The sequence below is a fragment of the Neopsephotus bourkii genome, unplaced genomic scaffold (assembly GCF_033783945.1).
Source record: "Neopsephotus bourkii isolate Nb327-2 ecotype Australia unplaced genomic scaffold, CSIRO-AGI_Nbou_v1 NB_951, whole genome shotgun sequence".
Taxonomy (NCBI): Eukaryota; Metazoa; Chordata; class Aves; order Psittaciformes; family Psittacidae; genus Neopsephotus; species Neopsephotus bourkii.
The window spans coordinates 1,090,542-1,116,039 of NW_026901445.1; the positions used below are offsets into that span (position 1 = coordinate 1,090,542).

General features: G+C 43.2%; 2 protein-coding genes across 4 annotated transcripts in view; both read right to left on the reverse strand.

Moving 5' to 3' along the window:
- The window catches only part of TM9SF3 (transmembrane 9 superfamily member 3), a 54,680-nt gene extending 43,291 nt beyond the window's left edge, over positions 1–11,389 (reverse strand). Inside the window, exon 1 of the mRNA XM_061358718.1 lies at positions 11,204–11,389. Within this exon, the coding sequence (XP_061214702.1) occupies positions 11,204–11,305 (102 nt within the window). The 5' untranslated portion in view covers positions 11,306–11,389. The remainder of the gene's footprint in view (positions 1–11,203) is intronic.
- A 4,014-nt stretch (positions 11,390–15,403) lies between these two features.
- The window catches only part of PIK3AP1 (phosphoinositide-3-kinase adaptor protein 1), a 45,973-nt gene continuing 35,878 nt past the window's right edge, over positions 15,404–25,498 (reverse strand). For all 3 annotated transcript variants that reach the window (XM_061358715.1, XM_061358717.1, XM_061358716.1), the window contains 9 exons: positions 24,993–25,088; positions 23,410–23,589; positions 22,546–22,608; positions 21,357–21,562; positions 19,538–19,610; positions 19,045–19,200; positions 17,254–17,324; positions 16,959–17,068; positions 15,404–15,864 (listed from right to left, as the gene is read on the reverse strand). In XM_061358715.1, coding sequence (XP_061214699.1) covers positions 15,810–15,864; positions 16,959–17,068; positions 17,254–17,324; positions 19,045–19,200; positions 19,538–19,610; positions 21,357–21,562; positions 22,546–22,608; positions 23,410–23,589; positions 24,993–25,088 — 1,010 coding nt within the window. In that variant the 3' untranslated portion in view covers positions 15,404–15,809. The remainder of the gene's footprint in view (positions 15,865–16,958; positions 17,069–17,253; positions 17,325–19,044; positions 19,201–19,537; positions 19,611–21,356; positions 21,563–22,545; positions 22,609–23,409; positions 23,590–24,992; positions 25,089–25,498) is intronic.

Below are 25,498 nucleotides of genomic sequence, written 5' to 3' on the forward strand. Positions count from 1 at the left end.
ATGGTGTAAGGTATACTGTATTTTCCTAAAATGCAACTCCTTTCGATTTTTATAATGGTACAAATTACATTTAAAATTCCCAGAAGAGCACAAGGCCTCACAGGAAGCAGTAAAATGAAGCTGTCACATACCTACAAGGGACAAAACACTCGGACAGAAGGACTATTCTGATGTATCTTCAACCCTCTCACAGTGAAAAAAAACCCAAAACAGAACAGCAAGGAGTCTGGCAGCTGCCATGAAATTCTTTCTGGGAACACCCACCTTACACTCTCCAGAGCTACTGTTAGCTAGGAAAATTTATTCCTTGGCTAGAAGCTAGTAATCTTTTTCAAACCCCTATAACTTTTCAACAACAAAAAAGTCCTTAAAGCCATTAATCTATCAGTATTCTAATCCTGCATGAAGTGGTTTGAAATCACTATTTGTGCTGTATCTGACTGCATCTGGATGAGGCATCAGGTTTGCTGGTTACTACAAAGCTTCCCTCACAACATACTTTGTTCACCTACTATAATTTCAAAAGATTAGGAGGGACAGTGATCTAACTTTTAAGGCAGAAAACACTTATTAATAACAGTATGCACCTGCAAGTACAATCACCATATAAATCCTGACTTATTCTTTTTTTAAGTGCAGAAGTACTATTTCAAGACCAATACACATACACAGAACACACCGGAGAGGAAAGTCAAACGTTAATTAGCCATAACTATTTCATAGCACACAGCTGAAATACTGAATACAGCTTTGCATCTCCCTTTTTAACAAGTGAACAAAGGTTCTTCAACTCTATTTATTCTGAATTACCATAGTCATACCAACAGGTTAACTCACAAATAATTAGCTGCATGTGGTATGCAATAAACTCTTCAGATGAGCTGTTTAAAAGTCAAATTCAAGGATTTAAACAAACACGCTTCAGGAAATAATTTAATTCCTCTACACTAAAACATCATCTCAATTACAAGCATAGTTTTTTTGTGTTACAAAGGTGCACAAGGGTAATTCCAGCCTCTTATGTGAGCCATCTCCAACAAGAAACTTCAAATATCTTACTGATTTCATTCTGAGCTGTAGAAGAGACCAAACACAGCTTCACAAACCTGCCTGTTCACAGAGCACATACTTTGAAACATTTCTGACAGGTACAGAATGTCACAGAATGGTGAGGATTGGAAAGACATTAAATTATCTAATTCTAACCCCTCTGCCCAGCCTAGCCTTGAACACTGCCAGGGATGGAGTATTTGCCACTTCTTTGGGCAACCTGTTCCAGTGCCTCACCACCCTCCCAGTACAGAACTTTTTCCTTATAACTAACCTGAACTTCCCCTGTTTCAGTTTAAACTCATTATCCCTTGTCCTATTGCTACAGTCCCTGATGAAGCATCCCTCTCAAGTATCCTTGTAGGCCTGCTTCAGATGCCAGAAGTCTGCTATGAGGTCTCCATACAGCCAATGAAGAAATGTCAATGAAGAAAGAGAAAACAACATAGAAAGAGAAAGTAGATATTCCTCCTCTAGACCAGCAACCAGACAGGTTATGCCTGTACAGCACAGCTGTCAAACTTCAAAGAAAGTTGGGAATGAAGAGCGAAAGAAAGATCACAGTTCCAGCTCCCTCAGCAGCAGAAACAGTGGAAACTGCACAATGATACCACCTCTAGCTCTTGCACATGTAACAAGGGACAATTTGGTCTGTATCTTTCTAGTGTGTTATGCCTAGCACATCTTCTGTTTCTTTCCCTAACAGCTGCAGAATGTATTTTCAGCCATGTCTCAAAATGGTCTTAACTTGTCAAGAGCCTACTTTGGCATTAATCCTTGCAATGCAACAGCTTACGTGAGAACTGAGCTATGTCTCTGCCCAACTTTCAGTAACAGAATATGACAACATCATTAGGTCTGTGAATTCATCTTTGTCAGTGCCTGAATAAAGTAAGGACTGACCACTGCTTTAATTAGCTTCTTGTTTCCAGCCTACTTCATACTGAGTTGGGACCTCTCTATTTTTGGAATTATACCAGATCATCTTCAAGCAACAAATACCAACTTCTTAAGAACACATTGTTCAAAAATCTTGTTACATTTTCTGATCTACACTGTAATTACAACATCTGCAATAATAAATTTGGTCTGTGTTTGTCTCTTATCTGCATGATGCTTAGACCTCCTTCAGGGCCTACAGGCTTTTCCCACAATGACTCCAAGATGCCATCAGTCTCCTCTGGAGACATAAGGGATCAGCTAAAACATACGCAAAGAATATAACCTACATTTATTACTTCTCCCTTTCTTACAAGCATCCCAGAACACTGTAAGAGAAATCTGTTCACGGCTGCTACATAAATTATCACAGCACCTCAGCCATTCCCAGCTATACCTCACTCACAATCAGCAAGTCCCTAGTCACAGCAATTTGCAGACCATCAGCTGCTCCCAGTGCCCTCACAAAATTAAGAGGTCTGTAGTAAGAAACCCAGATTAAGCAACTTAATTCATCAGCCTGAATTTGAGAGGGAAGGAGGGGGTGTCTAGCAGAATCTGATTTTCCTCTCCCTGTATTTGTCCTATATTATGTCCTGGGTTCAGCAGTAGCAGACATTTTTCTCAGTCTTAGTAGCTGGTTCAATGCTGTGTTTTTGACTCTCAGCCTGGGAACAATGCTGATAACGCCGATGTTTTTAGCTGCTGCTCAGTAATGTTTACTCTGACCAAGGACTTTCTGAGCCTCATGCTCTGCCAGGGAGGAGGGGAAGCCAGGAGGAATCAGAGACAGGACACCTGACCCAAACTAACCAAAGAGGTATTCCTTACCACAGCACGTCATGCCCACTATATAAACCGGGGGCAGTTACCTGGAAGGCTAGATCGCCATTTGGGTCGGGCTGGGTATTGGTTGGCAGGTGGTGAGCGGTTGTATTCTCTTCCCTTATTTCCCTTATCATTATTATTATTGGTGGTAGCAGCAGTGGTTTTGTGTTATACCTTAGTTATTGGACTGTTCTTATCTCAGCCCGTGGGAGTTTCATTCTTGTGATTCTCCTCCCCATCCCTCTGGGAGTGGGGGGAGGAAGGGCTGGGAGTGAGCGAGCGGCTGCGTGGTTCTGGGTTGCTGGCTGGTCTTAAACCATGACAGTTGGGTTTTGCTCATTACCCATTATAAGGATGATCCTTCACATTTGAATATATTGCTGTCATGACATATCTCATCCTACCCTACTGGTAGGGTAATTTGCTGGCAAGAACTCGGGGCTATCAAAAGGTTCACGTTTGTGGTGGTATTACTGCCTTCACAAATATCAAAGCACCTACAACAAAGAACAGTGTTGACACACAGGAAAATAATTCTTATTTAGGCAAGACAAAGAACAAGCATATCTTGGAGTACCGTTTTGTCACCTCTCTAAAAGGACTTCCAGGTTCAGAGAAGGCAAACAAATATGCAAAAATGTCACATTATGAGAGAGGTAACATAAAATACAGTGCTAAATAAAGCCCTGGTCACAAGGGGAGCCACAGCACTCAGGTACGCTGTAGCAGTGCCAGTCAGATATTGGTCAGCACATTTGTTGTCAGTCTTGCAGTAGTTTCAACTTCTGTCAAATTCTATCTTCCTTCAGCACGAGGGCAGTGAGACACCAGAGCAGGTTGCCCAGAGAAGTTATGGATGCTCCATCCCTGGAAGTGTTCAAGGCAGGCTGGATTGGGCAGGGATGGAACTAGATGATCTTTCAGCTTTCTTCCAACCCAAACCACTCTATATGCGGAATCTGCAAACCGCGGAAAACTTGGAATCATAGAAAACAGGAAGAAAATTCCAGCTCTGTAGCTCCATCTTGCATTCTTGGCAGAAAGAACACACAGAAGAAACTATTCTCATTTTATCAGGGACCGATCAGCCTTCGACACACTGGACAAAATGACAAAACCAAAGAACCCTGAATTCTCATTTTTATGGTTTTGCTATTGGCTGATGAGCAACTGTTCAATTGTACCCTCTGAGCTCTGAATGCAACAGAGCGAATCAAAATCCTATTGCCTTCCATTAACCTTAGTAGGCAAATCAGCAATAACTCATAGTCAAAACCAACACAGAGTAAGACAGGGTGTGAAGAGTCCAATGGTCTTTTTCATAAATTGCTATACAAAGACAGAAAACTTGCATAACCAGTTGTAAGTGTGATTGTTTCCCTATCTTCTGCTGGATCAGCAGCAAACAAAATACTTCTGATTCACTGAGACTGCACCAGATCCGAGAACATGAGAAAAGTACCAAGAACTCCCTGTCAATACAGGGAGGGAACAAACAAGAGAGGAAGTCAACTACAAAGTGCAAGAACATCCATATCATGTGCTCAACAAGTTCGTTAAGATCACCAAGAACAGCTGTCATGGTAAGAGATGTAAAAAAACATTTCCTGCTCTCCACATGTAGGAGTCTTCAGCCACTATCTGACCCATCACTGCCACAGTGTTCTTAAACATACTCCTATTACAGCTGTATCTAAACTACTGAGGCTTGCAACACAGCAAGTATTAATGTCAAACAGTAAAATAATTTGAAGTAAAATTAATGATCTGCAGAGTTGACTCTAGATAATTTTAGTGACATAAATCTAATACCTAGAGTTACACTTATGCATCAATGGAATTGCATATTCATCCCTTCAGAAAACAAGTGCCAAACATCTTTCTAACATGAAGGACTGACTTCAATGTACAAACTACTACTATTTCAGAAATTATTTTTATTTTTCTTCATTCTTCTTCCTGACTTGTTTACAGAGAAGTAGATGGTGGAAACGCAGCTTTTCACATGCCAGAATATGGACACAGGTATCCTATTAAGAATATAGTAACCGATAAAGCAAAAAAGATCAACAAATAAGATGCTGCAATTTCTGCCCTAGTACACCTCAGCAAACTCCTCTGGTTTTGGTTCGTGTGAAGGAACTATACACTGCATATAGCTCAAAGACACAGGCATTTAACAACCTGGTAATGGTGCCAGAATTCAGAGTTCACTAATTCCAAATATGAGAGAAGACTACAAAACACAATTTGAAATACCTTTTACTTACTGTAATTTATGAAAAATGTAGTACTTAGCAAGTTTGGCTTCGCATCTTTCTGCACTAAGCTTGGTATCAGCTCAGTAATTTCAGTAACTATATGGAGTATTGTCCTGGGTTTAGCAGTAGCAGTCATTTTTCTCTTCCTTGGTAGCTGGTGCAGTGCTATGTTTTGACTTTCGGGCTGGGAACAGAGCTGATAACAATGATGGTTTGGTTTGGCCAAGGACTTTGTGAGCCTCATGCTCTGCCAGGGAGGAGGGGAAGCCGGGAGGAAGCAGACACAGGACACCTGACCCAAACTGACCAAAGAGGTATTCCATACCACAGCACATCATGCCCAGGAGGTAACTGGGAGTTACTCGGAAGGACAGGGGGTCTGCAGGGTCGGACTTGTTCGCCGGGTGGTATTGTACTCTTTTCCCTTGCTATTATCTCTTATCATTGTTAGTGGTGGTAGCGGTGGTGATCTGTGTTGTACATTGGCTGCTGGACTGTTCTTATCTCAGCCCCTGGGAGTCGCATTCTTTCAATTCTCCTCCCCATCCCTCTGGGAGAGGGGAAAGGGGGGGAGCCTCTGGGGAGGGGTGGGCGGACATGGGCCTCGATTGCTTCCAGCCCGGCACCACTCACTGGGAGTGAGTGCACAAGCTGTCTGGTTGGGGTTAAACCATGACAAGTATATCATAATCTACTTGAACTATGAAAAATCACAGGGGCAGCCTGAACAAGTCTCAGCACCAACACAAGTTACCTACCTTTTGCTGGTACAATCTGAGTAATGGGAGACAAACCTGCAAACACTTTTTTCTGTAACTGACACCCAGTTGGTGGAGGACCAATGTGCACCTCAAGTGTTAACCACCTATCAGCTACAGCCCTTATGGCAGCTGGGGACATCTGCTTCAAAGCAGCACAACATGGTCACACTATCTATTCAGAGCACTGGGCTAGAGAGATGTTGTGCATGTGCAAGCAAAAATCATGTTAAACCCATCTATACCAGCAAAAAGGTAACACAACCATTCTAGTCCCCTGCAGAATAATAAGCTAGCATGAAGCTTCTGCACTTTGACCTGGTACATATGGACTTCTTCCATGACAACTACTGGTTTAATACAAAGACAATTTCCATATAACCTTATGGTTTAAAAACTATTCAAACTGATGCCAAGTGCAAGGTCCTATATCTGGGTCAGAGCAATCCCAGGCACACCTGCAGGTTCGGCAGAGAAGATATTCAGAGCAGCCCTGTGGAGAAGGACTTGGGGGTGTTGGCTGATGAGAAAATGAACATGAGCCAGCTTCAGTGTGTGCTCGCAGCCCAGAAAGCCAACCGGATCCTGGGCTGCATCAAAAGGAGCGTGACCAGCAGGTTGAAAGACATGACCCTGCCCCTCTACTCTGCTCTTGTGAGACCTCACTTGGAGTACTGTGTGCAGTTCTGGTGTCCTCAACATAACGAGGACATGGAACTGTTGGAACAAGTCCAGAGGAGGGCCACGAGGATGATCAAGGGGCTGAAGCACCTCCTGCATGAAGACAGGCTGAGAAAGTTGGGGCTGTTCAGCCTGGAGAAGAGAAGGCTGTGTGGAGACCTCATAGCAGCCTTCCAGTATCTGAAGGGGGTCTATAAGGATGCTGGGGAGGGACTCTTCATTAGGGACTGTAGCGATAGGCCAAGGGGTAATGGGTTAAAACTTAAACAGGGGAAGTTTAGACTGGATATAAGGAGGAAGTTCTTTACTGTAAGGGTGGTGAGGCACTGGAATGGGTTGCCCAAGGAAGTTGTGAATTCTCCATCCCTGGCAGTGTTCAAGGCCAGGTTGGACGAGGCCTTGAGTGACATGGTTTAGTGTGAGGTGGCCCTGCACATGGCAGGGGGGTTGGAACTTGATGATCTTAAGGTCCTTTCCAACCCTAACTATTCTATGATTCTATAGCAATACTGAGGCTGTTTTCAGCACAGTACATGCATCTTTCTTTTCTTTAACCCAACAGGGCACTCATGATGTGGAAAGCAACTTAATATTCTTTTTGCACAACTGCAGAAATTAGCATCGTAGCCCTAGAAATAAACTATTTATTCTACAAAACAATTAAGGCTAGATTAAGTTAGGATACAAAAAGCTGCAGAAAAGGATATGAGACTGGAAGGTTGTGATAATCCTTTTTGAACCATGAAAACCCTTTGCAAAAAATTATGGAAGGCCAGAGAGGACTACAACTACCAAATCTTAAATGGTGACTCAGCAAAATAAATTCAAATCAGGATAGCTTCTTTCAGAAAGTATGCCATCTTACTCCTTTTCTCAAGTTGAAGTTTGGAGGGAGGCTTTCCACAATACAGTTCCTTGAACACCAGCACACATCTTTCAAGGGGAAAAGAACCAAGTGTTACCGGCAGAGCAAAGCTGCAGAAACAGGACAGGAAACAAGAGAGGCAGCAAGTAAGACCCAATCAGTGAGTAATAACCCAGGCTTCTAGTCCCAGTACCTTACAGATATTCTGTCAAGCACTGTGACAATACTTGATGTTTGCAGCTCGCACCCATAACCTGAACCCATAAATTGTGGATTTCAGCCCTGTGCTCTCCTTTGGATAAAACACATTATTTCCAGTAACATCTTTTCATTTCTCTCTGAATTGTAGACCTCACCAAACCGTGGCTGGAACTACACCAGAAGGACAGTCTGAACTGTTGTACAAGCAGTGCTTTTACTGCTACGCTTCCTAGATGCACAAGTTGCTCAGGGACACCTCGTCCTGCTTCCGTGACATTTATTTCACCTCTTCAAAATGGAACCACTAGAACTTCAAAAGGAATCTGGCTGCTCATCTACACACAACTTAGTATGCAAAGAGGTACTTTACAAGCACAGAGATGTTTTCTACAGTGTTTCTCTAATTGACAAGTTACAGATACTATACAAAAGTCATTATTTTATTACATGCTTGTGGCTTTAACATACTTCATCAGACTAAAGTCCAACAAAAATGCTTTACTCAGTCACTATCAATTAGGAATTTTGCTATGCAGTATAGGCTGGGTTTTGTTTGTTTTTCAATGTTTGTCCTGTACTCTCATGCTTACGAAGCACTGATAGTTAAACTGAAGCAATGTTAAAATTAAAATGCTACCTACTGCCTAGATCATTCTGCCCTAATAAAACCCCCAGCATATATCAGAATAATTTTATGGTTTGCATATTTTGTCAACTCCAACAAGTCTAGTAAAAGAAGATGTGAAAGCAGAAGCCCGGCAGGAGCCCACCCCCCCTGCTTCTGCAGCATCAGTATATATTGTGGTAAGGCTACCAACATCTCAGCTGTACAGGTAAAAGGGCAACTGTCAATAAACGGTACAACTATCAGAATACAGGCAAAAAGTAGACACATGACACACTCTGAAGAATGAAAACCAGTTAAAGAATCAGCAGACAAGTTTTCACTTAGTTTCTGACACATTGCTCTGTTGTAGTCTGAAGTTACCGTGCTGCACTGCCTTTTGACGATGAAGATTTTAAATGCTGTGTCAAATCCTAACTTCTCTTCACTTACTAATGATTTTAAATACCTATGTCCCTACCTTATAATTGTATTTTTAACTACTCTTCTCCTAAGGAAATACATTTTTAAAGGCTATTTCAATTTTAAGACAAAGGATTTAGCTGTTGATCCAATGAAGCTATCCACACCTAGAAACTCCAGAAATACTAGTACAACCATAAAGCTTCATGTGGAGTCCTCTTACAGTTACCCTTTATAATATTTGCTTATGCAGTCCTACAGTTAAAAGGGACATATATAAACTATTAACAGCCAATTTATATTAACACAAAAATACGCATTATAGCACACGTATTATTTTATAAACATTGTATGCTACTATGTGTTATAGCAGCGGTAAATAAATTGACCTGCTAACACAGAGCATTAAACCTTCAAGTCAGTGCTTCTAGACGTTCGGCACGCTTGGTACAGATAAGGCCCCTCTACATCAGCAGTTAAAAGTAAACTGCGGCACGCCTTCACCCAGAAGCTGCACACTAAGGCAGTAACAAGGAAACAGCAGCACATAGTGGTGTGTATTCCTACCAATAAGACTCAAGTCTTAAAATTAGTGAAAATATACATTTTGAAGTTACCAAGCTGTGAACTGGTATACTAGTATTTCCTCAAACTTCCCCAAAAGTGTGCAGAGCCTCCAAAATTTAACAAAACACTTTGATTATCGAAAGATTAATCTTCCAACTGCAGCCATATTCAAAACTGAAATTCATTAAAATGCAGTATTTAAGGAACATTTCCTTCAGGTTTTTAATCTCAAAATCAGTGTACTATTACAAAATCTTGTTCATGTTTCACTCATGCTATTAACACTTCCACTCTACTCTCCTGAACAATATTAAAGTATCAAAATATCTAATCAAGGAGACAGCTTTCCAAAAAAAGGTAACTATCTTCCTGCATCAACTATTCCTAACCTATCATGTGATGTTACTAAGCCAGATGCCACACGAGTGAGAACACTAAACCAAGAGAGAGAGAGCCTGGAAGAGTTCAGTAATTCAGATGAAAAAAATGACCAGCCTTCAAAAGGAATTTGTGATTTCCATTGGTAATTGTTTAGATAATCATTCAGAAGATCTAAAAACTATCAGAATTCCCTTTTGATGGGAGAGCTCAAAACCAAATAAATTCAGCAATAGCTTTACTAAATCCTTTTTTCCCCAGAAGACTACCAATATTACATAAATAATTAGTAATTCCTCAAGTCAAACAGCCTTCAAAAATAGACAGTGCTAAGTCGAAAACCACCTCACCTCAGCAGACACCCAACACCAAAACGCCGGTTCAGCAATAAAACTGGGACTTAAGCTCGTTCAAAGTGTCCGTGCTCCTTGAAAGTCCTCAATGTTAGCTTAACTTTACTGTCATTAACTGCAGCACTGATAATTCCCATAGCTTTTTAAAAAATAAAAACAATCCTAAACAGCTTTCACACCTCACAAATACATCGAATTGGGCAACTGATTAATGACTGCTTATGCAAACTACCAATGCTATTTATCTGTTTTATTAAAAACATTTATTAAGCTTACTACACCCTACTTAGAGAAAGTCATGTAAAGAAACCGAGCAACCATTAACCCACCAGGCTTCTCAGGAGCATTAAAGTTCTGACAGAGACAGACACTGTATTTAATCATGGGCACACTCCAATCCACTCCACTTCCGAGGAAACAGGGATGGTTTTCAGAAAAGGCTGGTGATAAAATCCCATCTCAGCTCATCGCAGACTTCTACCCTCCCACATCAAAAGCCACAGAAAACAACACTCCGATGCAAAATCGTACACTGGTACTTCCTTTTTAGAGATTCTGTTCGGGTGACATTGCAAGCGCTTCGGAACACCTATCTTCACACTGACAAGCGAGCGCTCAAGCTATGTTTTTCGCACCCTTTCCCTCCGGGATCCATGCAGTGCCCCAGGCGGAGCGCTCCGCCCTGCCCTGAGCTCGGGCCCACGCCATCCCCCGGAACCGGCTGTCACCCGGCTGCGGCTCCCCCGGGGCAGGCAGCTCCGGACTGTACCGCTGTGCAGAAGCAAATGCAAACACCCTCCCGGAAGGAACGGCCACTCCCGCAGAGCACAACACCAACAGCCGGGCAGCCCTCTTCAAACAACGCACCGGCACCTGCAGGGTTTTTATCTGCGCCGGGAAAAGGCGGGACGCGCGACCGCTATCTAAGCGGCACCGCGCCCGGACGACACACGGATGTCCGAACGGATCACAAACCTCCGGCAGCGCTTCCCCGAAAGTCACGCTCACACCAAATGAGAGAGAACATAGCCCACACCTGCCCCGCGCTGCCAACACAATCCACACAGCGGGGAAGACAAGGAGAAAGCTCCGCTGGGCGGGACCACCCGCCAGGGCCGCCGCCCGCCCGCTCACTCACCCCCAACCCAGGCCGCGGCCCGTCACTCCCCGGCCGCACTCCCCGGGCCGCTGCGGACGCCGCTGCCCCTCGTTGGCAGCAAGGGCCGCGGCCGGGGAGGTCGGGGCGGCGGCCCAAGCACCGCGGGCCCCCCGGGGGAGGCCGGGCACCGCCTCACCGTGTGCTCGTGCTCATCGGCGCGGGCGCGCAGCGGCAGGCACAGGAGGAACAGAGGGAGCAGCGCGGCTGCCGCGCACAGCTGCAGCCCGGGCGCCGCCATCTCGGGCCTCGGCGTCCGCGCGCACGCAGCAGGCCCCGCCGCGGAGCCGGCCCGCGCCCCGCCGCCAACGCCGACCTGAGACGCCACTTCCGCTCCGCCCGGCCACGTCATCCGGCCGCACGCCGGAAGCGCGACACCTACGGCGGCCGCCGGGTGCCAAGCTGAGCGCCGGGGTGGTGCCCGCGGGGCGGGGGAAAGATCGGTACCTGCGGATATTAAAGGGAGGGAGACGGCGGGCAGGACGCACCTGCCCCGCACCACGGGCGTGTTAGACACTAAGGCCTCGATTATCTTCTCACTGATCACATACGGATCAGTGAACAGATAAAGTTATTTAAGGGGAACGTGCCATGGACTCTTTTAAAGTGCCTGTAACAGTAAGTGCTCCCGTTTCCTACAGCACTTGTACATGTAGGAGAAATCCAGGAACTCCGCAGTGCAGAAAGCCCCGCTGCCCAAGGGCAGGTACCAGGGCGGCACACACCGGGAGGTTATCAGTCAGCTCTGGCTCGGATGGAGCCTGCAGCCCTGTGTGTGAGCTTGGAACCAGCTCAGGCTACAAGGCCAAAGTGAAAAGCCCAAGCAAAAGCCCAGAGCCAAAAAGCTAATGGCATTAAGTGTACAGTGATACAATTTTTAAACTGAGCAAATGCAAAAACAATTTTCAGAGACTATCAGACAGTATTTTTTTAAAAAGGGCTAAACAGTCTGCTCAAATTTTGTGCACATTAACAAATTGCAAAGGAGACACTCTCAGTGCCGTTACCTGCCATCCATGCTTTGTAGAAATGGTGCAAAACCAGATACCCATTAACCACTAACTACCATACACATCCTAACAGCTTTTCCCTTTGTGATCTTAACACGTTCAGTCTACCTTCCCTGAATATATTTTAACGAGCTGTGTTTTTATATGAAGCGCTTTCCAGACAGTATATTCGCATTCTCCTGCCTATTTCAGTAGAAGCGTGGTTGCTGTAGAGATGCTTGTCAAAACCCATTCAAAACACGTTTATATGAAAAAACAACCACAAAACAAGCAAAAACCCAAAGCAAAAATTTCCTAGTCAGCTGTGATAACACCATATGTTTCTTTCTAGTTGTGCCTCAGTCCAAAACAGAGTAGCTTACCCATGGGATACAGAGAAAGGAGGCTTCAGCATCTTCACTTTATTCAGTACTTAAGTCTCTCAGTCAACAACAGAGCCAGCCAGAGCCATCTGCTGCAGTGGGTTTTCTGAAGCAGTTGTACAAAGAGCAAATGCTTTCCCCAGGCCAGCCAGCCAGCTGCCACCTGAGCTTGGTGGATGCCCCTGGAGGGGGCCAGGTCATTTACTTTTTACCAGCAATTTTATTACCTGTTCAGTCTTTGATCTCTAATGTCTGACAGAAACACAGTTCCTTCCCACTCTCCTCCCACAAGCATATTCTTGAGTAATCAAGAGTCTGGTTACACACAATTTTCTTCTCCATTATCTTCTAAGCTTCAGTGTCAGTGCACTTCCCACCTTAGGTGGAAACAATACACACCACAAGCTCACCAGCACAAATGGAAATTACAGATACAAGGGCTGCACACACTGAGCCAGAAAAGGCTTCAGGCAACTAACTGAAACCACATCAACATGGAACACGTTTCGGCAGTTGAAAAGGTGCATCTCTGATGGTCTTCATAAACCTTAAGCGTCTTGCCTGCATCCCAAATGTTTACCTGCATTTATCAGGTGAAGCCATTTCAGAGCTATTCCTTTTCCTCCTTCATAGGACAGTAGTAGAATCTGTGATGGCTGGTCAGTGAAATTCCCAACTGATCCAGGAGAAGTTAGAAAGAAATATGGGAATGCCAGAGAGTATAGTTCTATCTTCTATTTCCCACCCTTAGGCAATGTGGAAGGGGGCTGAACGGACTGCATTTATAGTATTTCTCAGTCCCACCTGTCCTACCTCACCTCCTCTAAACCAGAACCCCCTTGCATTTGGTTTTGTCAGACATTGTCAGCATTTGGTCAGGTCAGACTAAAGAAGTATCTAAGTTGCAAACGGGAGAGGGACTGAAAGGCTACTTTGGTGCTACTTTTCAGTAATACAGATATAAGCCATCTAACTGCAGCACTACCAATAAAAATCAAGTTTACAGCCACATTATTAGGACTGTGCAAAGGCAAACGTTCAGATACAGTTCAGATAAACCCCTCCCACAGAAGACATTTGGCTATCACATGCAGGGGTGCAGAATTAAAAATTAGCTGAGCAAGGCAGGGATACCTGGACTGCTTCAGTCCAGTGGCTTTGAAAGGAAACCTTCTGTGTGATACACTCTTATTTTGCCCTTCCCTTCCTGCCTTGTTATAGTTTTCGCCACATCCTACAGGTCTGCCTTATGTTGTGCCTGGGAGATGTGGAAACAAACTCGTCTTACCACATCACCACTCCAAGCTCTGCAGCACAGCTGCAGGCGGCACTAAGGAGATGGGGAACATCTGAGCAAAACCAGGGAGCTGTGTGCAAACCAAAGCATATGTGACAGATGAAGACAATCAAGCTGTTGAATTTCCCCATTTATTTTATCCCTGTTTCCTTCCCCTATCCATGCTACTGTTTTCCTAATTTCAGCACCAAAACCTCCTTTCCTGCTTCTAATTTGACTGAATATTGCTGGGAACTTTGTTCTGTTCCAAGAGCAGTACGGGAAGGCAGCTCCCACCTCACGATTCTCCTGGCTACTGTGAACAAAAAGCAAACTGTCAGTGAGCCTGTAGTGCTGGAGTTACTGGAGAAAGTGCTGAGGTCCTTTGGAAAAGAGAAAAAAAAAGGTCACCTGTGTACCTCTCACTATAGACCTGCAGCACAACACCTGCATCCCTCTACCATAAAATGGAGAGGCTATCTGAACTGCATTTGCAGTCATATCCTATGAGTTTAATGTGTAGATGATACTTAGCTTATGCCTATCCCCTGAGAGCAGCAGGGCCTTCTCCACCTTCGTTCAGTGCTGACTGAGTCACAGTTGCCATCTGTCACTCCTGCACCTCCCCACATTGACTTTGCCACCCTGCAAGAGGAAGGAGCTACAACTCTTGCTCTCTTACAGATTGAGAGCTTACATGACCAGACAGAAGCTTTACATGTCCTACCTGCACCCAAGGGATCACCTAATACAGATGTATCTATGTCCGTGTCAGGGCTGTAAGAAAGCATATGGTTTGAAAACCAAGTATGATGCTTAATTCTCTACCCTGAATCTTATCTTGCAGAATTCCCATCTGCATCACTCATGGACAAACAGAGCCCTATACTTGGTTCCCCAGTGGCCAGGATACACACAAAAGACTGCAAGGCCTGGAAGGAAAAAAAAAAAAAAAAAAAAATAACAACCAAAAACAACCCAAAAAACCCCACAACCCAAAAAATTCCCAACACACCTCACTTCCATCACTTGCGTCCCTTGAGATAAGACCTCGGGCAGAAAAAAAGCTGGACATAGCTGTTGCAGATTCACATTGCTAAACAGGAAGAGTAGGGCGAGCAGAGTCCAGCCCCAGGGCTGCATGCTTCCACAGCAGCAGGGCAACTACATGCCTGGTATTTGTAAGGTGTGTGCATTTATAACTGGAGACTCGCTATATTATTCCAGAGCATGAAACACCTTCATATTGCTTCTACAATGAACACATATAAGAGATGCCAAACACAGCACTGCTGCCAACTCTTTCCTCTAATTTAAGAGGTCAGTCATGTGGTTTCAAATAACAACATACCCACCCGCTCCCCAAAATGCTTTAAGTACAGCTGTTTTGTGATACAACAGGTCTTTTACCAGCTCCCTTGGGAAATTTCATGGCAAATGTAGCACAAATAACACCTTGACAATGTCTATTGTCTTCAGGAAAGAAAGGAGAAAGTGAAACATGAGGGTTTTTTATGTATTTTGCATACAACCTTGAATAAAGACAACTTCTCAACCTCCCATCGTTTAATGATTGCTGGAGGGAGATTCCACATCTTCTGAAAGGTCAGTATGTTCGTACCCAAAATGTTATACCAAACAGGAGTACATTCAGCTGTTCCTCCTATAATGAGTGTTCTTCAAACAAAGTCTTTGAACAACTAATTTTCTTTACTTTTTCAAGCATGTTTCAAGGGCTTTGGTAGCAATGCTTATCAGGATTTAGTTTCTAAGAGGACACGTGTTCTTTCTTGGTCAAAAAGAAAGTTTGTGTTGGTGCAGGGCTGCCAAGACACACATCAGTGTTCTCCTTCCCAACCATGATGCTTTTTCTTGAAGTCCCAAAGCACCAAAATTATTTAAATTTAAAAAAAAACGTTATAGAAGACCTAGAAGTCTCAGTGAAAATCATGTGAAAAGTCATCATAACTTTAAAGGGAAGGATGGGGAAGAACGCATTTGGCTCCCAGTTATAAATAATTTAAAGACAACCCAAAAATATCTGTACAAACACATATAAAACCAGAAAAATCTCATATTCCACAGATGTTGAGAGACTCAGCGACCTCTTGGGGGCACAGGTGGAGGATAAAAGCCTTCACTGCTTACAGGCCTATAAAAAGACAGAATACAAATGCATTTAAAAAAAAAAGTAGAGAATAGGGTTCTGGAACAACACATTGCACACAATAACATCATAACTAAGAATACACTACAAGCAATAGTCATACACGAAATAAAACAGGCTTCCGTCAATTCAGCAACAAAGCAGATGCCAAGGTACCGGGGCCCTGTTCCTGCACAAGTTATTTCTTCTGCTTTTCAGCTGCAGTAATTCTACTATTACTGGAAAGAGATGCTGTAATACTTGGGTGGAGTAAAACTTTGATAGTATAACAGCTTTCTCCTGAAAATTACATGAAGAGCAATAGGAAGAGATCAAAAGACCCAAAATCTTTTTTTTTTTTTCTTCAAACTAACTAGAGAGAAATTCCAGCTATGTTCTTGCCAAAGCCTCAAGCCAACATTCGGAATTTACTGCATCCACACATTACTAATTACTATTTTAACAGTTGGAGAATTTCAAACAGGGTCTGTACTTAGATAAACCTCTGAGTCCTGGACTTCATAGACTTGCAGTTGGTTGGACTGAAGAAATATTTGTAAGTCACTTAAGTTTGTGGTGGCCAAATCAAGGCAAAACCCCTCAACACGGTTTACAAAACCAGTGCAGTTTGTGCTTTGAGGCCAATCATACATGTAAACAAGTATGCTTTGGAGAGATTTTGTCAAAACTGAAGAAGTCTAAGGGAATGCCAAACAGGAATTCCCTGTGCACTCCACTCTGTATGTTACAAACAGATCATCTCAGGACGATTAGGTACTAAATCTCTGCCAGGATCAGGATGCTACTCCATCTCAGTCAGTCTTATTGTGGCAAGCATTGTGTGCTTCAATACTGCTGTCCTTGCAGCATGTGAACCACAGTAACAACACTGCAATTGGCATGTTACTAACCAGGAAACCGATTCCACCAAGCATTCCAGATGAGGAACAAGAATTTTACAATTTCCAACAGCATGCATTTATAAATAATAGACTGGTAAATCTTGCTGAAAGACACATTTGCTTCCTGCCTTGCTTTCTGCCCAAGACTTCTATATTGATGCGCAGAACACTCACGTATAAGCTGCTTTTTAGCTTTACCTGCTTGCACCTCGAGGAGGCACTCTGGGAGGCCTTTCTGGGAAGGGCAGCCTCTCTGTTTGGTGGGTAACTGGGCTGCGGCTTCTAATTGTTTCTGCAACTTCATTGTCCTACAAAATGAGGAAAGAGGTTACAGACCAGGAAAATTTGGTCCTTGTTAGCTTTACAACAGAAGTGGCTACATTTGCCATTTCTGCAAATGCAGTGCTATCCTTGAGCTCCTTTTCTTCTGCATGAAAACAAAGCCATGTACTTAAGAACAGTGGATCAGTATGTAGCGGAGGTGAGAACCTACCTCACTGTCCCCTTCCATCCCACTGCTGATACTCAATACGCTCCGAGTGCTGGAGCGGTTACTTGCACTACCTAGAGTAAACAAGATAAAAACAAACTGATTATTAAATCCTGGTGATTTAACTGCAAATCACTAACTCAGGGCTCCTTCTAATCTCTTGCACACGTCATTTAATGCTTGTTTAGATAAATTTATTTCCACTGTTATTTTTCACATGTTCAGGATCCAAACAATTGCATTTCACACAATGCTGACCACAGGGCCATATCATTCAGTTTTGCTTTCTTTCTAGCCGATTTCTGCCCTCTCTAGGTCCAGGCTTCTGGTTAAATACTCTCAACCATAACCTAATTGAAAGGATACAATGCCAATATCAGTTGCCAAGTCAGGTAAATATTTTCACAAGTGTTACACACCCAACACTTACGTATATTTAAATTATCGGTCTCCATGTCTTTAACAACTGTGTGGAGTTAAATGGCTCTGAGCACTGTCACACATTCATTCCTGCAGTAAGTGACTGCTCATGATGTTCTTGTTCCCAAGAGCTGTTCACCACCTCCTCTCACAACAATCCTTACTCATTACAGGAATGTTTCCTAGTCTACTTCAGAGCTAAAAATTACAAGTTTGTTCAAACAGCCTGCAGCCACCATTTATGCAAACCCATTTAACTTGCATGGACCCAGACTATGAAATGGTTTTGCAGTCAGACATGCCATCTCCGAAGGGGACAGCAACACACAAACATATCTTACACTGCTATGGCTGATTTCAGTCACAAATATATAATGTGCTGTAGGGCTGTTCAATACTAAGACACTAATGTTCAGAAACCTATACATTGAAATGGAGGCTAGAGAGGTTCTCTCATAAGATGCACCTCCTCCCTAACCTTGGTGAAGTAACTCATTATCAGTTGGTTCAAACAGCAGCGCTTAAGAGTGCTAAATACTGTATTAGAGTCCATTCTCAAAATCATGCCATGGAAAAGAGAGCCAAGCTGTGCATAATGCACTCCTTAGACGCATTAACATTTCTCTCAGCTACTTATATGCAAGTTACTGGCTCTGTCAACTGCCTCTGGCACCTACTTTGGACATGTGCCAGCTCTATCTTGCCAAGAGCCACAAAGGTAACCTCACTGGGACTCAATTTTCCTTTCAGAGCACCAAAATGATCTTGATTTCTGCAAGAATTGTGCAGTCTGCAACAACAGCAAAAACGCAGGTATTTAATTTGTGCAAATTAAACCTAATAAAAAACAAAGATAATAAAAATGTGCAGACTGTGTAAGTTACTCAAGAGGTCCCACATGAAAAATGTTGTCCTTTATTTGCAACAGTTGAGAAAACTACAGCAGATATGGGTTCTCAGCCTGCAATATAACTATGCCCTTCAAACAAGAAGAGCACATTGCCTGCTGAGAGTTATGGCAAGGTATCATCCTTTTTTTCTAAGGCAGCAGCTGCCATATACTTTTAAGAACTGAAGACAGGTAATATGCTTTCCCTGAAGAGGCTCAAGGGAATTTTTCACTCAGCTTTCAGGTTCTCCTCCTGCAGAGATGCAGGCAAGAGATGCTCAACCCCCTTGATGTACCTGGAGTTGCTTTCACCGTTTTGAGAACAGCCAGCATGCAACAGAATGCATGCAAGGTTTGGGGTGGTGAGTCAGCACTGGGATTCAGTATCAGAAGTCTTGTCCCCTGAGCTTACTCCAGAGTCAGGATGGGGAAGTGTTTTCCATCCAGCATTCCTGTAGAGAGGGTGGCACTCAGGGCTTGCTTACTTGTTGTGCTAGATGTGCTTTCTGTTTTCCAGTCTCCTCGCTTTAACTCATTTTTTGGTGGGAAAACATTTTTCCTGGGTGTGTATTCATATATTCCACATTCTGGTTTCCCCAAAGTATTATGAGAATGTCGAATGGGTACTGTAATTTCCAAATCTGAAAGGAAAAATGAACAGCTCAGAAGGCTCTAGGCAAGTATAGTCCCTGAGTGACAGCTTTCCACCTGAGAATAAGGTTAAACATGATCCCGTAAGGACGATCATACATGCAATGTATGTTGAATGGATCAAGATTTACTCCACAGATGTGGGCATCCTTTCCTCAGTCTGAAAAATTAAGGAGTAAAGCGCTATGTTTTAGCCAACAGACAGATGGATGTGAATATTAAAATATGACAAAACTACAATACACATGGAGACACTTCTGCCTGAAAAGCATATTAATATTGTCAGCTGCTTCATTACCAGAGAATGTCAGAATCAGAGACTGTTACCTGCAGCTTTGTCTTTTTTTTGCTTCTCCATTTGCCTCCTGGTTATGCTGTCTCGTAGCCGTTTCAGGTTTTCCTAGAAACATCACAAGATATTCTTTTCAGGGCTTTGGATAAAGGAGGATGAGCAGCTTTCTGAAAAGTTAGCCAGTATTGTGTTTCAGCTAACTTTTCAACCCAGCTGTAACAAAGCCTGCTAGACTTGGCTGAAGTCCAAACCATATCAACAGGTTTTAATTTATTCCCTTCAGAAATTCACATCTGCCTTTCAGAAGCCAGTTTTTTTCCGATGTTCGTTGTGTGTGATTAGGTCAAGTGCACAGACGCACTGGCAGTTGCAGATAAGCAGCTCATTTAGTTTAGAACTTCCTCTATTTTCCATTTCCACTGTGACACTGGCACAAAAACAAGACCCATGATCAAGCATAGTCCTTTCTGTACTAATGAACAGATAATTCTGACTGCAGGGTTCAGAGGAGACTGCTATGCATCCCAGAGAGCGAGGGAAAATTCAGAATGCCCCTCTAAAGCAAGAGGGGACAACTGGAAATGTAACTGGGAGCAAAGCCTTCTCACCACTATATGGCAGCATACTGGCAAGATTTGGAACTTTTGAAAGCTGCTAATGGGATGGGGCACAGAGCATGACACTTCATCTCTGCCACAGGCATCCACTGAAGTAGCACTGCATTCTTTATTGACAGAAGAAGGGATTTCTCTACTGTTTCTGGGTAGAGAGGACCCTTCAAAGTGAATCAGGAGAAGTCTTTTTTTCCGACAGCTCCCAAAACAGTGTCACATACTGGAGATCAACACCTCAAGTGTGAGAGCAGACTGCTGCACCATGGACAAAAAGCTTCAAACAAAGCAGGCAGTGGTTTTAAAGAGGGAGCCCCACTCTAACTTGAGAATGGAAATTTTAAACTATGACTGCTAGTTCCATCAGTCATTTTGTTGCTGCTGCCAACACAACTCCCTCTTTCAGCTAAACCACCCAAACACCGCTTTCACTTTTGACCGTTGCTAGACATTGCACACATGCAAAGAACAGATAGTCGTGCAGCCATCAAACACCCAGGGAAAGATCAAACCATCTACAATATAGGACTTCAAAGCCAATACACCATCTGGGACACTGAATCTTCACTGATCTGAAAGGGATGAGAACTGACAAGCTAAATGTGCACCACAGAAGTCCCCCACCAGCAGGCAGGTGCTAGGTGACTTCTAGAAAGGTAACTGAGCCAACTGGATTTGGCCCAATTCATAATGCACAGATCTTCAAAACCTCACAATAGTACTACAACACAATCAAATCTGTAAAACAGCTGCCTGTTTACTGATGCATGAGAACAACCCCTCCATGATGCTGGGGAGGGACTCTTCATTAGGGACTGTAGTGATAGGACAAGGGGTAATGGGTTAAAACTTAAACAGGAGAAGTTTAGACTGGATATAAGGAAGAAATTCTTTACTATAAGAGTGGTGAGGCACTGGAATGGGTTGCACAGGGAAGTTGTGAATGCTCCATCCCTGGCGGTGTTCAAGGTTAGGTTGGACAGAGCCCTGGGTGACATGGTTTAGTGTGAGGTGTCCCTGCCCATAGCAGGGGGGGGTGGAACTAGATGATCTTCAGGTCTTTTCCAACCCTAACTATTCTACGATTCTATGATTCTATGTTAGGACAGAACTCTGCTAGGTGGGAGACTATCTTAGCAGCCTTCCTGCTCCAACGAGGAAAGGGGTGTAACCATGCTGAACAGCTTGTGAGATATACCTAGAGAGACAGATGCATTTCTTAAACAGTAGAGTAAGCCTGTACCTGCTGGAACCGAAATGATTCTGATCTTTTTTTCTGGTTTAGTTGCCACTCCTTAAAATGAAGTACAGCTTCATCAACAGAGAGTATGCCCATTTTCACTTGCTCTTGTAATGTTATCAGCTGCCGTTGACCTGGGGTTTTCATTCCAGCAAATGGATCATATATACTTGATTGAGATGGATCCCTTACAGGCCTGACTATTGTCTCTGAAGAGAGAACATCACCAAAAATGTTACTGAACTTGTAGCATCTGCCCTCCTCACTGAATACAAAGAATATCAAGCACCCTTGGTACAGCAGAGATCTAAAAAAGCAAACAAACAAACAAACAAGCAAACAAAACAAAACCAAACCCAACCTACAAACTGAACGACTCCCGAACCAGAAGAGTATTTTCTCCTTATGCCATCTTGCTTTTTGCCCAGCTGAGAGGTAGCCCTGTATGCAAATACGTCCCAAGGATAATCTCTGCTCTTACAAACATAATTTAAGTGAACAGCACAAAGCGTACTTCTTAAAATGCTCTGCTTCCTCCCTGCAAAAATCTCTCTCTCCTCAGCAGTTCACAAAACAGAGCTTTCACCTTGACATTCACCAAGGTAGACTCTTCTTAGGTAATTTGTGCAGCGTAACTGCAGAAACAGAGAGGTGGAAACTCATCCTACTCTTTGTAACTCATTTGCAACATGAAGTGTTCGTAACACACGAGACAAAAGCTCAGATGCAGTCCCTAGCACTCTGATGGTGCACAGGACAAGAGGTGAAAGATTAGGACACAGTTTTGGAAGTGCAGAGATCAATGGCAAGCGGCTCACTAATGGTCAGATCCCAGGAAATAATGATCAACAGGCAGTGGATAGATATATGCAGAAGGATCAGAAGTGGGACATTGACTCCATGAAGTAACATGAATCACAACATAAAGGACTCCAGTGATCATTATGCCAGAGGATAAACTCCAAGACAGGGGATATATACAGGGTGTGATAAAGGGGTGCCTTTCATTCTGCAGTTATAAAATGTTTTCAGTATCGCATAAGGTCAGAAAGCTTGGGTCCTCCATATAGGACTGTAATCCCCAGAGCCTTGTAAAAAAGACTGTTCTGTCACATTTCATACAAATGAAGTTATCTCAGCAGATTTGCTTTAGGATTACTGGAAAGATTCTCAGGGTGAACTTCTGACTTACCTTTCTTAACTCTTCCTCTAGGGACGTATAGATTCTCAGGTCTTTTTGCTTTCTGTGCAAAAACTGTAAAACAAACACTCCTTAAATACTAAAACACATCTCATGAAGACAGAAATAACAAGCATAAATATGGGAAGTAAACATAATTCTACACTGCATTATAGCTTCCGTTACCCTACTAAGTCCATTTAAGAAAACAAGGAGTTGCAATAGATCTCCCTTTCTATGGACCTCAACGGATTTAGCTCAGCCACTTGTAAGAGAAATCTGGATAGTATAATATAATATTTCCCCACAGTCCTGTCATGGGGGGAAGGAGGAGTCACTGAAATTCCTCTCCCACACATTACTGTGGTTCTTGTTAAAATGTTTGTAAAATATGACCAAGATTTCTAAAACTGCCTAGTAAGCTAGGAGACACAATTTTCTTCAATTAAACCCCACTTCAAAGGGAGGTATTGAGGTATAGAATCAGGGCCTGTACAAATGTTACTGAATCAGTGGTACCATTATAGAGCAGTAATGTCTTAATTTATTAGCTTGATTGTCCCCTTATAACATCAGGATCTTTCCTATTTAGTTAGATGTGTTTATACTACTTAGGGGCTATGTGTCATCCTACTGCTTTCATTAAGCGCAAGCTCAGGCCAAGACCTCAGAATACAATAACCTCACATTTTCAGATGAGGCAGATGAAAACAGATCTGAAATTGGATCCCAAAGGCAATCCAGCTCCAGAGCCAAACAACCCAGAGGCCTCAATAACCTGTAGATTTTCTTGGTGTTGATTTGGCAACTGGAGCCCATGTGAAGGCCATTCTACAGCTGACTAGTCTACAGTTCAGGTCCTGGTACCCAACTCACTTTTGGAGATGTACAGCTCATTGTCTGGCTGTGGAGAGCTGGTCTCTGGTCTTGGAACAGGAACCGGAGGTCTGCTAGCCATTTCCTGCGGAAAAGTATCTTGTTCCACTGAATAGTACACATCTTCACCATACTGCTGGTAAGCTCCTTCCTCTGAATCTGGCACATCCACTCTACTGCCTATAACAGAGTAGAGTTTGTAAGAAAAACAACCTGGCCACCTCACTGAACACTACATCATTCCAGATGCACTGTGTACCATATTCTTACCAACACGGCCATTTCACAGGCAAAAACATTCAGTTTTGCAATGACTTAAAATGCTAAAGCCCTTCAAGACAGGACTTTATAAGTCACTAACATCTAGTAGCATGCAAGTGCTTGCCACTAAGCTTGTACGATCTGTTTTGGAAAAAAACCCCATAGTGGAAAATCCTGTAACTGTTTTTAAGAATTTGAGGAACATTTAGTTCAATTAATTCCAGTTAATTAACATATTATAACAATTAACAAGTCAGAGCGCTGGTTTCCAAAAGCTACTTACGGTGGTCTACAAAGTACTATACAGAATTTTTCCTTTGTCTTAAATGAGCAATCTCCATCAGCTGACAAGGTATTTGGATCTCAGAACAGTGTGTCTCAGAGGAAGCTGGGTATGCACATCTGTACTTAACAAACCCAGCTACCACTGTACTACCTCATCATCTCCACTCTAATTCTCACTCCTAAAATTACTGCAAATGTTGTAATACCTCATTTAAAAGCTAGTTTCTCTCTGTTCGCATGGCAGCAAAATGAATTAAGAAGCCCTGGAGTAACTCCCTACTCTGTTACCACTGCACAACTAAACACCATAACCAGTGGACTGACTTCCCTTTAGTGATATTGTAACACCTCATGGAGTCAATACTGCCAGAGCACTGGTGTTGGCAGGGAAAACAGAACAAGCTGTTATAAGCCCCAGACTTCATCTAGGTCTGAGTCCATGGGTCACCCATAAAACATGAGTCTGCATCCCATGGCACCTGGCAAGTCAGGAAAAGGCTTGGACAACCCAATCATGTTTGGTGGGGATAGCATGGAGCTAAGGTCTGATTGTGGTCAAAGAAGTCTCATGGAGCACCGAAGAGGCAGAGCACAGATCAGGTTTGGGAGCTAGCAGCTCCCTTCCTCTTTCCAGGTTGCTGTTTTCAATGTATAGAATTTTGAATAAAGCATCTACATTGGAATTCATCACTAGTTTGTGCTGCTGCACTTCACATCCTGCAACAACATCTGGACACCAGAATTAATTCCCATCACTAAGATAAGGACAGAAGACAGAGATTCCTGAATATGTACCAGCTGTATGCTTGCACTCACTAGTAGGCAAGGACTGGAACTAGAAACCACTCCTCCTCTTTGGTAATAAACTAACTGCATTTGTGATATCACTTCACAAGCTGTTTGCCCTGTTTGTACCCACTAAGGCAAAGCCACAAAGTGTCAACTAGCTCCTATCTTTACAGATCAAGGACAAATCTCAAGTTCCACTTCATTGCTTTAACTGTGCTATGGCGATCCTCTCTCCAAACAGGTCTTACCTTCTAAAAACTTGCGAAGCATTGAGTCTTTTGTAGTTAGAGAAATTTCATCTCTGCCAACTGGAGTGTCTGGTTTGGACTGAAGCATCTCTACATCTGAAAAGAAATCAGAAAGATGAGCCTGTTGATTATGCCTTTAAATATGTGGAGTAATATAACATAACATAATGAAATCATGTGATATTTCTGACTGGACTTCAGGCTTATGGTGAAAAGCAAAGAGGAAAGCCAGGCAACTGACCAGATATCTGCCTCAAGATATCTGCCTCAAAAAAGGCTCCTAAGTTGCTATGTTCAGCCAGCTCTGCACAAGTCTTTGCCAGCTGCCTGATGCTTGAGGGTGACTAGCATTCATAACTGAGAAGTTCTGACAAGCCTCCAAGCAGGCACTGAGGATTAGCTATTATTGAGAGTGTGTTGGCCAGGTGAAGGTTTTGGCCTCCGTGCAATGCTCCTGAGAGGGCAAAGTGAGTGGAAGCTCTGCAACTTGGCAAAACAAGATCTTA